Below are 17436 nucleotides of genomic sequence, written 5' to 3' on the forward strand. Positions count from 1 at the left end.
CACACTTGTGTTCTGTTCTGGTTTGCTAATGATGCCATTTTGCAAAAACCAGAAACGGATTGGCTCTTATAAAGGGGGTTTATTTGGTTACAAAGTTACAGTCTTAAGGCCATAAAGTGTCCAAGGTAACACATCAGCAATCAGGTTCCTTCACTGGAGGATGGCCAATGGTGTCCAGAAAACCTCTGTTAGCTCAGAAAGCACGTGGCTGGCATCCACTTGCTCCCAGGTTGCCTTTCAAAATAGCATTCTCCAACATGTTGCTCTTAGGACGTTTTGTCCTCTCTTAGCTGCAGCTCCTCTTCAAAATGTCACTCTCAGTTGCTCTGAGGTCCTTCTGTCTGTGAACTCGTATATACAACTCCAGTGATCCAATTAACACCCACCCTGAATGGGTGGGGTAACACCTCCATGGATATTATCCAATCAAACATTTCACTCACAGCTGATTGAGTCACATCTCCATGGAAACACTCAAAGGATTCCAATCTAATCAACACTAATACATTTGCCCCCACAAAATTGCATCAAAGATAATGGAGTTTTGGGGGACATAACACATCCAAACTGGCACATGTTCTAAACTTAACTTTCCCCCTATTCACTTTTTAACCTTAGGCAAGTTTCTTGACCTCTCTAAGCCCTGTTTTCCATGTCAACGTATAATGGAGATGATGAAGGTACCCAATTTGTAAGGTCATTCTAAAGGCTATATGAAATGATTCATGTCAAAGTCTTAGAAAAATGTCTGTACCTATTCAGCGCCATGTATATGTGTATGTGCATGTGTATCTATAGATATAGATCCAGATTCATGAAAGTTGTCTTAAGTAAGAGAGTTCAGAGGAGAATGAGGTGCATATTGTTAGGGTAGGCTTCCAGAGGAAGCAGAGCTTGGAATGGCCTCTGGGAATGAGTTAAATAAGTTCAAATGGAGGGAAGAAATGACTAGCCAAGGGAGCAGAAATACTATAAGCCACAATAGGGGGAGAGCATGAGGTATCACATGCAAAAGTCAAGGGCTATACCTTAAAAATGAAGACCTGCATGAAATGAAGCTGGACCTCCCCTGCCCAAATCCGAGAGCTCATTTGTTTTGTTTTTTTGTTCGTTTGTTTTAATGCAATTTTATTGAACTATATTCACACACCAAATAATCCATCCAAAGTATACAATCAATGGCTCACAGTATCATCATATAGTTGTGCATTCATCACCATAATCAATAATTTGTTTTGATTATAATCTTAGTCACAATTTCTGCTTGCTTGATATGTTTAAATTCTGAAATTCAATAATAAATGCTTGGCCAAATTCTCCCAACTTGGTTCTTGCTTACAATTTAGCTTTGTCACTACCTTCTTTGTCTCGTCCTAAATTTCAGTTCTACCTATATGTTTCGTGTTTTGCCTTAACGGACTCTGAAATATCCTACACCACCTCTCCCCAAGAGGTATGTGAAAGAGAACACAAAGAATAAGGAGTTCAGATCTTAAAACCTAATCGAAATGGGTTAAAAATTCCAACTTATCACTTACTTTAGGAAATTCCAACTCTCTGAGCCTCAGTTTTCTCTTCTTTCCAATGAAGATAATTTTTAATCAGCAGTTTCCAAAAGATTTAAGGACATTTAGCACAATTAATGCTAAAAAGCAATTAAAGTTCAGACAATGATAAACCTTATTATAATTATTATTCCCATTATTATTATTCTGGGCACAATGAGTGGAACAATTTACTGGAGATTAACTTTGAAACAAGCATTTTGCAAAATCAGCAACTATGACTGGTTGTCCCAAGGACTGTCCAAGATGAATTGTAATGTGAGAGGTCACAAATTTCTTTCTCTGGGACCAGAAGCCATAGTTGAAAGTTATCTACTGGGACTGGGAAACAAAGGGACACATAACAAGCTGAAAAGATCTGATCAAGTGCTGCAGGATGAAGTGAGAGTGACTAGGCTGATTATTATAAAATGTTCTTACTACTTTTCAGTATTTAAAGGAGGAATAATAGGCAAAAGCATCAAGAGGGAATACAGATTGGCTCAACCTAATCCACCTGGCTAATCAGTCCATTGTACTCAGAATAAAACCATTCAATTCCACAAAGATTTTTTGAAAACTTACTCGGTATACAGAAAGTAGAGAATCCCAATACAGAATGAATTTTATTATTGATTTTATTCTCTTGAATCAATCTTTCAATTATAGTTGTAAACCAAATGAGATAATCACTTAGCTTTTTGATCATTAAGACTTTTGATAATTTTTCCCCAATTATCTTTTTACCAACAGGATTTGCTAATCCACTTACTGGGATAGCAGATGCCTCTCAAAGCAGCATGCACAATGCCTTGCACATCTATATGAATGGAACGATGTCCCAAGTACAGGGATCTGCCAATGATCCCATCTTTCTCCTTCATCATGCATTTATTGACAGGTTGGTTGACACTTATTCATAAATCATGTGCTTATTGGGTTTAAATGTAGAGGCTGTTATCAAATGTGGCTTTGGTTATTATAGAAAAGCTAAGGTGTTATGGTGCTCTATTGTTTCAGCTTGGGTTCTCCTGAAAACAGACCCTAAGGTAAGGATTTGGCACAAATGTTTTATTAAGGAAGTTCTCCCAGGAGAAACATGTAAAGAATTAGGAAAGTCAAAATAAGAAAGGTGAAAAAGCCAAATAAGGGTGCAATTTCAGTTGAAGTTCTAGACTCAGCCAAGCCACAGTAGAGTGTCCTGCTCCAAGACAAAAAGCTGGATTTTGTACTCCCATTCTAACCAGCCATTGGCCACAGATTGCCGTGAGGGACAGGGTGTAAAACTCCCAAGTACTAGCCAAGGTCCAGACAGGATAAATGGCTCCAGTGCCCAAAGGCAGCCTTATGAAGGTGACACTGGCAGGTGGTTAAGAATAGAGCACAAGGAAGCAAAGAGGTGGTCACACAGATTTGGCACAAGAGACCTGAGGTTTTCTGGGCAGGACACTAACCTGCTCTAGCTGTCACTGATACATTTTTTTTTCCCCTCTGGCTATTTTATTGTTACTTTTCATTACTGAGACACACTTCTCCAACCAGCAGGTCTATTAACTGCCATTTAATCATTCACAAGATATGTTTATTGAGCACCTACTCTGTGCAGGATATCTTTGCCCAAATATTTCACATTCATTCCTGCCTCTCTTAATTGTTTATACCATTTCCAAATCCTGGAGCATACTTTTCTTGACCTTTTTAATTTTTATACAATCTTCAATCCTAGCTTCACTTTTGACCTCCTCCATGAAGTATGCCCTGACCATTTCTGTCTATAACCATCTCTCCCATCCAGGATATATTGGAACTGACTCCCACTGGCTAGCAAGATCTCATTGTGTGCACCTTTCCGAATTCCATATTCAGTGATCTCAAGTTGTTAGTTTCCAATCAACCATCAAGGAGTATTTGTGTCACAGAAATTGGCAAATGCTACAAATTAGTGTTTTTATTTCCACAGAGCTGGCTGTTAAATATGTGTCAGCACACCTGTTAACACACCACATTCTATCTTTACTTATTTTTCATGCATCACTTACATTATTCTTTTTGATTATGTTACTCATATGTGCTTTGCCTCTTCCATTAATCTGTTACTTATTTAATAGAAGGATCCATGCCTTGGATTATATTTGTTTTTGCATAGTGATTTGTTTAGCATCTAGTTAGTTGATGTATAATAAATTTCTATCATATAAACAAATGATTGGAAAAGCTATAGCAAGCTATACTTACCACAGCTATAAAAGGAATGACAGAGGAGCCATTTTAATTGGAGGATTTTTTCTGCATGTTTTGAAAAGACAAAATTTAATAAACATTCAATACTATGAGCATGTTTTAAGAATTTAATATGTTTCAGAAATGATTCTAGGCACTGAGGAAACAGAATAATAAGACAAGAGTACTAGACTCAGGATGCCTAGTCTATTGGGAAAAATAAACAAGTAAACAACGTAGCACCGTATGCTCCTTGCTCAGTGGGAGAAACTCTTGGACAGCTGCAGGAAAGAGATGGTATATGAGCTGAACCCTGAAGGCACCAGCCTACAAGACAAACGTGGATATTGCAGGGCAGGGACATAACTCCTGTCTCACAGAGGACAAATCACAAACTGGAAACAGGAACTGAAGAAGAAAACAGATGCCTGGCTTCTAAAGCAAGAAAATAAGCCTCAGGGCTCATATGCAGAGAAAGCATTAAGATTTCTTTGGCCACTTAGGCCATCAAAATGTACCAATACTGGTCAAATAAGCACACAAGCTAATTCTAATTCTCTTTACCACTTTGTCTTCTTATTAGAGAAGTTATAGGTTTACCGAAAAAAAAAAAAAACATGCATAAAATACACAGTTCCCATATACCACCTTGCATTAGTGTCTTACATTTGTTACAATTCAAGAAAGAACATTTTTATAATTGTATTATTAACTATCATTCATGGTTTACATTAGGATTCACTGTGTTGTACAGTCCTATGTTGTTGTTTTTTTAATTTTTATTCTAAATTTCCCTTTTTAAGCACATTTGAATATATAACTCAGTGCTGTTAATTGCACTCACAATGTTTTGCCATCACCACCATCCATTACCAAACCCTTCCATTATCTAAAATACAAACTCTGTATAATTTAAGCATTAACTCCCCATTCCCTACCTCCACCCTGGCCCCTGGTAAACTATATTCTAGTTTCTGACTCTATGAGTTTGCTTATTCTAATTATTTCATATGAGTGAAATCATACCATATTTATCCTTTTGGCCTGGCTTATTTCTCCCAACATGATTTCTTTAAGGTGCATCTATGTTGTCACATGTACCAGAGCTTCATTACTTTTTATAGCTGAATAAAATTCCATCTCTACCACTTTTAAAAAATAAAAAAAGTCAGAGAATGTAACTAATATAATACTTTTAAAAGATAATATATATTGAGCCTCACTATGCATATGATTGAACTATCCCAATATCTTTGTTTTATTTCATTTAACTAACAACTCTATGATGTAGCTTTTAGCAGTACTTCTGCTTTACAGATAAAAAAAAATATTGGATAGATAGATAGTATAGCCATAGAAGAAATTATTAAGTTGGAATTGAAAGGTGAGAGGGTTAAATACATTTCAAATTTTGGTAGATATTTCCAAATTGCCTCCCAAAAAGATTGCACCATGTATATTTGCCGCCCTATATCTTCACCAGCACTGGGCATTGTCAGACTTGGTAATATTTGCTACTGTGATAAGTACAAAAATGTTCATTTCAATTTCTCCATCTTTCCATATTCATGTTGTAAATTAATTATATTTCTTTTTCTAAAATGGTCTGTTTATATTCTTTGCTATTTTTATATTAGGTTCATTTGCCTTTTAACTACCAATTTGTATATGTCCTTTACAAATTAAAATAATTAGTCCTTTTTTGTCATAAACATTGTAAATACTTTTTTCTCATTGTCATTATCTTTTAAAGTTTTAATGGCTTTTTTTTCACTATATAGAAGATAGTCCTTTTTATGTGATCTCTTTTATTCATTCTTTCCTTCATAGTTTCAGGTCTTTAAACTTTTTGATCCTCAGTATTTTCATCTATTAAAAAAAAAAAAAGAAAGGATTGGAGAAAGCTCCATGTCCTTTCTGGGCTTTACAACACTCTAAATAATATCTTCTTGAAGAAATGACAGTGAGATGCATTAGACAATTAGAGGACTTCAGCAGATTTCTTATGACATGCTTTTAGTTATGATTAATAGGCAAGTGACAAATAGATAAGTTCAATTCGTAATTAAAATTATTTTTCCTCCTCTATTCAGATTAAGATCTGACAAGGGACTCAAAGCTGATTTGTAAAAACTGTCTGGCAAGGAGAGGGAGTTGAGAAGTGATGGCCAAAAAGAAAAAAGTTGGTGTGTTGTTTATTCCGTTTCTCTCAGGAGATCCATTTGGGGGGAAGGTAAAGACAGGGCATCTGAGACTTTAAACCTTCCTAACACTACTACACCTCCCAAGAAAAGCTGATGTTGTCTCTAAATGCTCTCCTATTTGGATGATGGGAAAGGGTGGAAAAAAATAAGAAGAGCTAAATTTTTGAATGCCTGCCATATACCAGGCACTGTGCTAGGGACTCTTCAAATGTTACTGCTGTAGGTGTCACTTGCCCCAAAAGGGAACCTCTGGATCCCAAACTTCAATTACCCTGTTATGTGCTTTTCTGTATTCTCTACATGCCCATATGTGTCATACTCTGTTTACTTGTGTGTTTTCTTCTCATTGTGCCGTTAGTCCCTCATGGACCACGTCTAGTTTGCTAATGGTTCTATCCCAAGGGCCTAGCAAAGAGTGAAGCATTTGGTAGGTGTCCAATAAATATTTGTTGAGCAATTTAAATGAATTAATAAGTTAATGAATAATCAAATAATTCAACAAATACTAATTGAAACTCTGCTATATAGCCATTATGCTAAGCACTTGGGGTATAGCAGTGACCGAAACAGATAAAAAATTCCTGCCATCATAAAATTTATACTCTTGTTATTTTATTTAATACTCACTACAACTATATGAGGTACTATACTCCCATTTTTGCAGATGAGAAAACTAGGATGAAAAGAAAAAATAACTCATGCTTCTTTGTACCAATACTAAAAGATGAAACCAGGTTTTGAATGGAAGTCTCCTGAGCAATTTCTACCACGCAATGCTGCTTCCCAGTATAGATCGTTTTATAAATATTTTAGTGTAATAAAGAACATGGAAAGACCCAGGTGTGGATATATTTTTGAAGGTCATAATGACATTTTGCATCTCAAAGGTAGTTGAGTATCAAGGCTAAAATCTTGGAAGGATTTCTTTGGCTCTTTTTTGATTTTTTAGTAAACAAAACTACTGGAGTTTAATGACTTGGGTGAAGATCTCAAGGAGGTCAGAACATTCCCATATTTTGGGAATGTTCTAAGGCAGAAAACTGTGTTGATAGTGGTTAGTGGTTAGTGATAGTGTGGGCCAGTAGAAGAAGATACTTTCACACTTGGAATTTGTTCATTAATCCCCATGGGAGTTTAGATAAATTACATGGTTGATCCAAGCCTTCTTTCCTCATCTTGTAAATGAGGGTCTTTAAATGGGTCTTGACCAACTCAGAAGCTACAGGAATCAAATAAGGTTTTGACTGTGAATACTCTATAAATAGTAGGCAACTCAGGGCAGTAATGGACAGAGTCAGACAGACCTGGGCTCAGCTCTGGGTCTGTCGGCCACTCAGCCACAGTCTCTGGTTTGTATAATACAGATAACACACCTTAGTGGGTTACTGGAGGAGTTAGAAATAACATGTATACCATGCTTGATCCTTGTTGATGCTCAATAATAGTGAACTATACTTAATACTCTCCAACAAAATTAATTGTTTGTCAACAGGTGAATTACTCTTAAAAGTTGAGAGGGTTAGATGACATCCAGAGTGTGAAATGTAAAGGAATGCTGTGCTCTACTGGGGCTTAGAAACTCATGTTAAAATTATGTATATATTCCTGGGTAAATAGCAATACTTTCAGGAGATACTCAAATATTAACCCATGCAACAGTCCCATTTCACTAGTTTATCTATTTGCTCAGTAATAATTCAAGAAATGTTTATTAAGTATGTGTTGGGCACTGTGCTAGATGCTTCAGGTTTTGCATCCTTCCTAAGGAGCTTGTTAGCATACCTGAAGCTGGGGTTTCCACTATATTTACAGATCAAGAGGCAGCTCATACATCTTCTCAGTGTAACCTTTTCCACTTCCCTAAGACACTCCATTTTTCTAGTTCTTCAAGAATTTTTGCTCTGACCTTTTCTATAGAGCTTACAACATTGTATTATAATTACCCAGTTACTATTACTACTTATCTGAATTATTACTTCAACTTTTATTTTATCTACCACATGTTTTTATCTGTGCTCTCTGTATCAGCATAGTGTCCAACACATATTGTTTTGTTGAATGAATGAATACCTGAGGGGTTACAATTTCCAACTTTTGCATCAAACTAGTAAACTGGTTAGGAGAAGCATTTTAAATATCTTCTCTACTGTCCTTTTACAAAGTAGCCTATGAATGCATTTAGTGAACTCATACAATAGAAAATTCAATAAGCATTAAAATGGTGATGTAGATTTATGATTGTTGTTTTAAAAATGTTTACTATATATTATTAAATAAGGAAAGTAGATCATCAAACAGGATATTTAGTAGGATTTCGCTTCAAAAACATACATGTGCATTTGTTTCTGTGCGTGTCTAGAAGAGAGGAGGCAGGGTATGAAAAAATGTTGATAATGTCTGTCTGGTTGGTAGGATTAGGAATGAATTTTATTTTCTTTGTGCTTTCCTTAATTTTCTGATTTTTTTTGTAATGAGTATATATACTTTTATAATAATACCAAACGATAGAGCCAGTTACCAAAAATAAACAAACAAACAAAAGAGGGGGAATGGATTGTGCAATCATTTGTCCGCAGCTTTCAAAGCTGCTTAGGGTTTTGTTGTTTCCTGCTTATCTTTATTTATTAAAGTAACTGTTGGCAATTTATATCTATTTAGACTCCTATCCCTCACAGATTGATTGAATGAAGAATTCTATTAGGCAGTTGAGCTCAAGGTGCTGACTTTTTCCTTACACGCTCTTCATCACTCTCTGTCCAGCGGCAGTTTCTGAAATACTCTCCCTTAGTGCAGCCCACTGGGGGCTGGGGATGACTTCCTTCAGTGACTCCAGGAGCCTCCTTGTTTCTGGAGATCTTCAAATTTCCCTTATGGACATTCTCTGTATGGAACTACCTCTTGCAAATCCATGCCGTACTTTTATAAGATATGGGTCTTACATTACACTTAGCCAACACGGTTTCCTCTTTCAAGTTGTAGCAGTGGAATCAGGAGCTTTTATGCTTATGTCTTTGTCCAGAGGAAAGCTGAAAGTTGGTGCTGAATGGTGTACTATGAATACATGTCAGAGCAGTTGAAAGGGAGCTTTAGAAACCCTTCCCTTGCCTTGGCATCTAACCACTCAAGAAGAGCACGTGGGGACATAAGCAAACACACCTCTGCATGCTGCATTCATTCATCGATTAAATCAATGAACACTAAGTACCCTCTATATGTTGTTGGCTGCATTAGGCTATGGGATTGCAACACTCACTTAATACTGGTTGAGTCATCACTTGCTAAAGACCCCCAGTCCAGATAATTAAACAACTAAGTAATGTAAATCAAAATGCTGCTTTTGAAGTAATAGTGGTTTAATAAGCCAGGGAATGTGGGAGTGAAAAAAAGCACCCCAAAAGTAGGGGCCATAAGAACAGCCCTCTTCAAACCCTGAATCCGCAGCATCTAGCACCAGGCCTGGCAGAGACTGGATATTCAGTGAATAGTTGTTGTAGTCTGTGGTTTAGAAAGCAATTAATTAAGACTGATGGCTTTATGAAGAATGAGTAGGATTTTGACTTGTGTAGTTTGAAATAAAAACCAATTCACAAAGACTAAAACAAGGAAGACATAGGAAAGTGAGTTTAGTAGAAACTTCAGGAAATATCCAACAGTTAAAACACTAATAACTAACATTTACTGAGTGCTTACTCAAGCATTGTTCTAAGTGCATCACATGAATTAAGCAATTTAAAAATTATCACAGTCCTGCCAGTTAAGTACTATTATCATCCACAACTTACGGATGAATAGACTGAAGTGCAGAGAAGTTAAGTAACCTGTCAGGATATAAACAAATACTCTTTCTCTATTCTATCTCTATTATATGCTGCTTCATAACGGATTTAGAGAGAGAAGGAATGTGGATATAGAGAGTTTACTATCCGCCTAACAGGGGATCAGGAGCCAGGCTAGGTGTCTGTTTTGAACACTAGTCAGGTATCCTGGCAACTAAACAGGAGGCCAGGCCATGCAGAACATGTTGGTAAGCTCAGCAGGTTCAAATGGGGAGTGGGAGGGTGGAGAAGAAGACACAAACTAGGCCAAAAATTCGGTGTGGGAGGTTTGCATTTAGAGCACCCCCACAGCCTAGAGCAGCAATGAAACTGTTTCTTAACCCCTTCCTCTGATCTGGGTGGTGCTCTTCACAGGCTGCTTGAGTGTGCAGGCCTGGGATCAGAACCAAGTGAAACGCAGACAGAGAAGGCAGCTCACAGTCTAGTTACTAGATTGTAAACATGCAAGATAAATCCTATGGTGGAAGGACAATGAGGTCTGTAGCCACAGGGCCAGGGAACGTGTCCTGACTCTGCTTCCTTCTACTTATGTGACCTTGGGAAAGTTGCTGAACATATCTGGACCTCAGTTTCCTCATTTATAAAATGGTAGTAACAATACCACCTTCCACAGAGAAATGTTAGTTTACAGTTCATAAACTACAAAGCATTATACAAAGACTAAATCTAGTAAACAGAGTAGAGTATAAGAAGGGGCTTAAGGAGAGCACACGCAATGCGTTTGTTACTTTCTTAACTATTTTCTGAGTGCTCTCCAGTGGTGACAATACCTCATTGTTTCACAGCCTGTCTCTTGATTTCCTGAGAATCCTGACTAGGTGCAAACCTGAAGCAAATTATGGCTGGCCTGCTTTACTCCCCAGCTACAGATTAATTACATCTGTCAGAATGACTTCTTGGCTTATTTGCCAGTGAGGTTTCTCCCCACCCCATCCCCTAAGCCTCCCATGGGCCATCCTGCAAAGAAGGCTGCCCTGACCCACGTGCCCACAAACCAGATGCCTTGCCAACTTGGCAGCCCAGAAATAGTCTGCCCAGAAGGGTGGCAGCAAGACAAGTCCCTGGGGCTTCAGGAATGAACAGCAGACTGCTTCTCTGCTGGTGATTGCAGACTGAGGCTTGCTCAGAAAGGCAGAAATCCCAGGGTTATAGAGGGCAGTGAGCTCAGAAATCAAAGAAATGTTTTAGAGACGACTCTAGCAATCAGATGGGATTGGGAAGTGCGATCTGTCTGTTTCTGGACTTTTTTTCATACTGTTGGATTATAACCAGCTTTAAAAATGCTCCCTGATTATTTGTTAAAGCAAGAGTATAAAAATTCCCCAGAACAAGTAGCAATATCTTTATAGTCCTTTGTCTGTATTCCCACAACTGTTTTTATTGTTGCTGTTGTTGTTAGTTATAGTTCTTATTCCAGTCTGCTTTTGTTATACTTATTCATGGGTTTGTCTCTCTCTGTCTCTCACTAAATCCTGAGTTCCTTGAAGACAGGGTCTATGTATTGGTCATGTCTAGACCCCAAGCAAATAGCGAAGAGCCTGGCACAGAAAAGACACTCATTATATACTTGTTAGACTAAATGTTATGTAATTGTTAATTCTAAGGCAGGCAGCCATCTGCTGGGTTATACATAATTTTTTTTGTGATGTAAAATATTGTTGTAAGGAATTTAATTACATTTTACTAAGCAATGAAGAAGTCATGTACTATGATTAATAACCTAAGGGATGTTCCTCCTATAAAGTAGGAAATCTCCCAACTCCTAGGTAGGATTAATGTGATTTAGTACATTGCTTTAAATTAAAATATTGATAACTTAAAAATCCTGAAGGAAAGAGAGTAAAGAAACATGAGTCATCATCATTTTTAAATCTGAGAGAGAACTTCAATCATAGTCCCAAATTCCTCATTTTACAAACAAGGAAATCAGGGCCCAGAGAGTGTGACCTGCCCAAGCAGACACATTTTTCTGCAAAGTAACCCCCATACCTTACACTCCCCCCAAGAGTGTAACAAGAATTTGTGGTGCAGGGTAGAAGGTCCCAGGGGCAAGGTGGACAGGTAGAAATTTAACTAGGGCAAGCAGAAGCAGAATGACTTTAGGAAAGGTCCTGATCATTGTTTAAGAAGCCAAAGGTCAGAACTGCCAAAAGAGCACCCAATACAAGGGATGACACAGGGCTATAAAATAAAACAAAAGGCCCAAATCAGGAGAATAGATGACAATAAATTATGGTGATTAAGAACACAAATTTTAGCATGAAAGATGCCTCATTTTGAACCCAAAAGCTGCTACTTTCTAGCTGCATGAATTGTTTATTCTCCCCAAAGCCTTCCTTTTCTCATCCATAATATGATGATTATATTAGCAGTTATCTTCAGTTGTAGTCCTGATTTTAACATGATAATTTAAAAAATCATATACTAAAGCTTTAGATGCGAAATTAGTTCAAAAATGTAGCTTGGGGATACAACAATGATGACAATAGACAAGTTTCCTGTCATTAAGGCACATTCTAGTGCAGGAAAAGCACAAGTAAGCAAGGAATAAGCACAAAATTCAATTAAGCACTACGATGCAATATAAAATATGTATTTTACAAATAATTACTTGGGATGAAATTTCAATTTAGATAGGCTAGTCCTAGCTGGCCTCTCCAAGGACCTGAGCTATAATTTGACACTGTGTTTGTGAGGAGCCAATTCTTTGGGGAGAGTGTTCCATGAAGAGGGAACAGCAAATGCAAAGAGCCCATGGAAAGAAATAGCTTGTCAGGAAAGAGCTTCCCAAAGATTACAAAGGAGATAGCAAAACTAAAGATCATAAACAAGGGAAATGTGTGCAAGATGAGGTAGAAGAGATCAACAGAGGTGTAAGAACAGTGGAAAGCCTTTGGTAGATTTTAATCTGGAGGCTGACATCCTTTTTTAAAGATCGACATTTTAAAAGGTTATCCTAGCTGCTGTGAAAAATGGACTGTTAGGGTAAGAACTTTAGAGGGGAGCTAGATTAGGGCAAGAATCACAGGAGGGAGCCAGATTACTCTATTGTATTGGTTCACGTGAGGGATGATAGTGATTTCAACCAGAGAAATGACAAAGGAGCTGTCAGGAAGAAGAGTCTACAGGTATTCCAGTGGCAAAACCCAAGAGACTAGGTATGGATGATGATGAAAAAGGAGGAATCAAGATGAAGGCTGACTTCTAAGATTAGGAGCATTACAGAGGAGAATGGGGCTGTTTGCTGAAAGCAGAACAGAATAGGAGAGTAATATATTTGGTAAAGGAAGGAGAATCAAGAGAGCTTTTTGGATATATTAGCCTTTTTGGGATATGACACAGAAATCCAAGAGAGGCCGTCAAATGGTTAGTTTGATCTTGAAGTGTGGAGCTCAAAAGAGAGAATGGGGTTGGAAACATACATTTGTTCATCTTTAGCTTATAAGCATTATAGAAAATCATGGGAGTGGACAGAATCAGCCAGGGACTGAATATAAACAGAGAAGAAAAAGCCCAAACAGCCCTGTCACACACCTTCGTTAAGAGGATGAGCACACTTGGAGGAGTCAGCAAAGGAGACAGAATCGCTGGCCAGTGACAGTGGAGCAAAAGAAAATGTCAAAAAGCCATGTAGGCAAGGAGTCTAAAGAAGGAGTTAGTTGTCAAATGTGCCAAATGCTCTTGAGAGATCAGTAAAATGAGGACTGAAAAGTATTTATTGGGTCTGAAAACCTGGGGGTGGTTGTAACCTAGTTTTAGTAGAATGGAACCATAAGAAGCCAGACTGGAGTGGATTGTGAACAACTGTTTTGAAAAGTTTTAATGAGAAGTGGGAAGCAGGAAAGGGGATGTGGGATCAAAGGAGGGATTGGAACATTTTATCTTTGTTTTTTTAACATAATGGATATTAGAGAATGTTTGTATGCTAGTGTACATGAAAAAGTAAAGAGGACGAATGATTGATAACACAGTGGCAAGAGAGAAAAACTATCACAGGGAGATTCTTGAGATTCAGGATCCAAAGCGAAATGGAGGGGTGGGCCTTTGCAAAGAGGGGTGGGCCTTCCATTATACTTGGATGGAGAAGGAGAATACAGTGTGGATATCTGCTTGTAAACTTGGTGTAGTAAAAATAAGAGTATTCTTATCTGATTACTTCTGTTTTCTCAGTGCATTGTGAGGGAAGGTATATCAGCTGAAATGGGGTGGGGACTGAGTGAGAAGATAAAACAGGAAAGAGAGTTTGTGGGGGGTTTGAGAAAAAGTGTTGCAGAAATCACCTTTTGTTTGTCATTTGGTATGACAGTGGTTTGCTGAATTAAATAAACATGCTGATCTGGACAACAGGAAAGAAATATAGCATTTTGAGTTTCATTATTGTCTGCTTGATACTACAATAGGCATTTCCATATGTACTATCTTATTTAATCCTTAAATATTTATTATCCTCTTTTTAAAAGTGTGAATACTGAGACTCAGAAAGATGAAATAATTTGCCCAAAACTTCAGAGCTATTGACTGAAATAGGATTTTAATTCACTATGGTCTTACTCAAAAGTCTTGTCTTTCTGTTCTGTGGTGATACCAATTAAGAGGTCACTTGTAATCATATCATAAACATTAACCAGTAGGCTGCTGGAGAGGAAAAGCAAGCTGTAGAAGAATGAAGAAAGAATAAGAATTGAAAATGTCAATAATAGAACAAGCTTTTAAAATGTGATAATAACATAAAATTGTGAGATAGTACAATAAATATTTTGGGGAGAAGAATAAGAAAAATTATTTTGGAATTACTTTTTTCTTTAACAATAAGAAATACTTGGCAGAATTAGTAATTTAATGCGGTTTTAATAAAGAAAAGAGAGAAAAAATTTAATGGAACATTTAAAAATGCTTTAAAAGGTAAAGTCGGAAAACAAGTATGTATAGCTTAAATTCTAAAAGATGGCATTCTCAAGAGGAATTTACCCAATATTGTCCCTAGAGGAGGAACTGATCAAAGAATGATAACTGATGTATGAACTATCCATAGGAAATGCTATATTGAGAACCTCATTTGCCAATCCATTCATAAAATGTATTTTTGTCATATTACTTTATTTTATTAATGTGATTTAGATGAATTGAGGGTTTCTGGGAGTATTAAAACAAAATTTCTGCATGTAGGATCAGCAAAGCAGAGAACAGAGAAAACCAAGGATGCACAGTACAAGTGTTATTTCCATCCTAGAGTCAAGCAGACCCAAGATAACTCTTTTCAAGTACAAAATGTCACAAAAATCAAGAAATAATAATGGGGATAAGAATCTGTTGGATACCCAGGAAAGACATATCACAGAATTCAGGAAGGCAAAGGGGAAGTAGCAGTAATGAAAGAAGTTTTCTGGAGTTGTGTCCTTTTTTATTTTCTTTAACAAAGTAATCCATCTGGAGAAAGATATATATATTTATCAAAAAGAAAAGTAAAACAGTGTTTCTCTCTCAAGAAAAGCAGCAGCAAAGCCCCTTTAATCTCAGGGAGAAAAAAGGCAAGCAGTAGAAATCTCTTCATGATTCACATTATGGGGTTTCGTTTATACCAAGCCAGGAAGAAAACGCTTGGGAGAATGGAAATAGAAATTTAAGAAACCCCTTATCCCTGATCTGTGTGGTCTCTTGATACAAGGTAATCAGACCTTATAAAATGAGGGTATTTGCTCTTCTGATTGATAGTGTCCCCTTGTGCTCTCACTTCCTGTGAGAAAGGGAGAATGTTTCATTTTATTTTTAAGAACACTTTCCCAATCTTTTTTAAAAATATACTTTATTTTGTAAGTGCAACTATAAAGATGATACATAATTTTCTGCTCCAGGAAGATATTGGACTAAGAGATTCTGAAAATTCCCTTGATACAAAGAGATAAACATGCTAGATAAAAATTATAGTTGATTTTATTTTATAAGCATAGTTAGCTCTCAAAGAGGAAAGGTTTACCAGGTTCTGAAAGGAAAAAGAAACTGAACGCCAGAGAAGCAGTGTTGGAACTGGGTAAGCAGCTAACATCAGATGTTGGAGTTTTCTGCTCTCAAAAAAAGGGATAGGGTTTTTAAGTTCATAGTGGAGCAAAAATGAAGGATATAGGCCTACCTAAGGCTGGGATATAAAGTCAAGACCCTGAAATACCTGTATATGAGTCAAAGTGTACTAGAAAATCAAAATCCACCACAAGACAGAGAAGAAACTTTCAGACTCAGCCTAAGAGTAAGGTCGAAAATTAACTCTGCAGAGAATTTGAACCTGGAGTTTGCACCTCACACAATTTGGGGATTTGAAATTAAACTCAGTACTGATGACACAGGAAAAGCAAGTGCAAAACCTCTGAAGTGGAAACACATTTAGGAAGTTGAAGGAACAGATAGGATAGTGTAACTGGACCATAATAAATGAGGGAGTGTATGCAGGAAGATGAGATTAGCAAGGTAGATACACAACTCAAGGGCCACTGTATAGAGTTTCAGAATTTCAGAATTAGAATGAAGCAACATTTAGTCAACACTTTCTATATTTCTCTTATCAGTTCTATCAGTTTTGCTTTATATGGTTTCAAGCTCCACTATTGGGTCTATACATGCTTAGCACTCTTGTATCTTCTTAATCAAGGGTATCCTTTCTCATTATGCAATGTCCCTCCTTACGCCTGGTTTTGAAGTTTACTTTGACATTAACATAGCCACTCCAGTCTCCTTTAAATTTTGCTTGCTTGGTCCATCTTTTTCTTTTTAATTTTAGGAGGATTGCTTAAAACAGCATGTAGTTGGATCTTGCTTTCTAATTCTATCTATCTTTGCCTTTTAGTCAGACTAGTTAAGAACATTTATATGGAATGTTACTATTGATAAGGTTGGGATTAAATTGACCAACTTGATATTTATTTTCTTTGATCCTTGTTCTTTGTTACTTTTATTCTCTTTTTGTTCCTTCTTTTTGATTAACTGAGTATATTCTTATGATTCTATTTTATCTCCATAATTGGTTTAGTTACTTTCATCCTCTAACTCCTTCTTTCCCACTTCCCCCCTTCTCCAATCCCCTCTCCTTCTCCCTCTCTCCACCTTGCTCCCTTTTCTCTCTTCACTCTTTCAGTGATTACCCTAGGATTTGCAATGTACATTTTTTAACTTATCATTGTCTCTCTTCAAATACTATTATTCTGCTTTATGTGTAGTATAAGACTCACACAACAGTAACTTCCGTTTCTCCCAGGCCAGTCTTTGTGCTACTGTTACCATGCGTTTTATCTCTATATTTGTTATTATTTCTACAATTCACTTTACTATTTTTGCTTTAGAAAGTCTATTATCTTTCAAAGAGACTAAAATTAAGAAATTAATATCTTTTATATTTATCAATATATCTAACATTTCTGGCATTCGACATTTATTTTGTAGCTCCAAATTTCCAGTTTGTATCATGTGCATTCTGTCTGAAAAACTTCTCTTGATTTATCTTATACTGCATATATGTTGGCAATGAATTCTATCAGCTTTTATTTTTCTGAAAAATATTTATATTACTTTATTTTATGAAATGTATTTTTATTAACTATAGAATTCCAGGTTGCTGGGTTTTTTTTTTCTTTCAATGCTTAAAAT

At 36.8% G+C, this 17436-nt stretch overlaps 1 protein-coding gene across 1 annotated transcript in view; it reads left to right on the forward strand.

Moving 5' to 3' along the window:
- Nucleotides 1–17436, forward strand: part of TYR (tyrosinase) — a 107588-nt gene that overhangs the window by 40666 nt on the left and 49486 nt on the right. Inside the window, exon 3 of the mRNA XM_037839310.1 lies at nucleotides 2298–2445. Within this exon, the coding sequence (XP_037695238.1) occupies nucleotides 2298–2445 (148 nt within the window). The remainder of the gene's footprint in view (nucleotides 1–2297; nucleotides 2446–17436) is intronic.

This window comes from Choloepus didactylus, chromosome 6, assembly GCF_015220235.1.
Source record: "Choloepus didactylus isolate mChoDid1 chromosome 6, mChoDid1.pri, whole genome shotgun sequence".
In the NCBI taxonomy this organism is placed as follows: domain Eukaryota; kingdom Metazoa; phylum Chordata; class Mammalia; order Pilosa; family Megalonychidae; genus Choloepus; species Choloepus didactylus.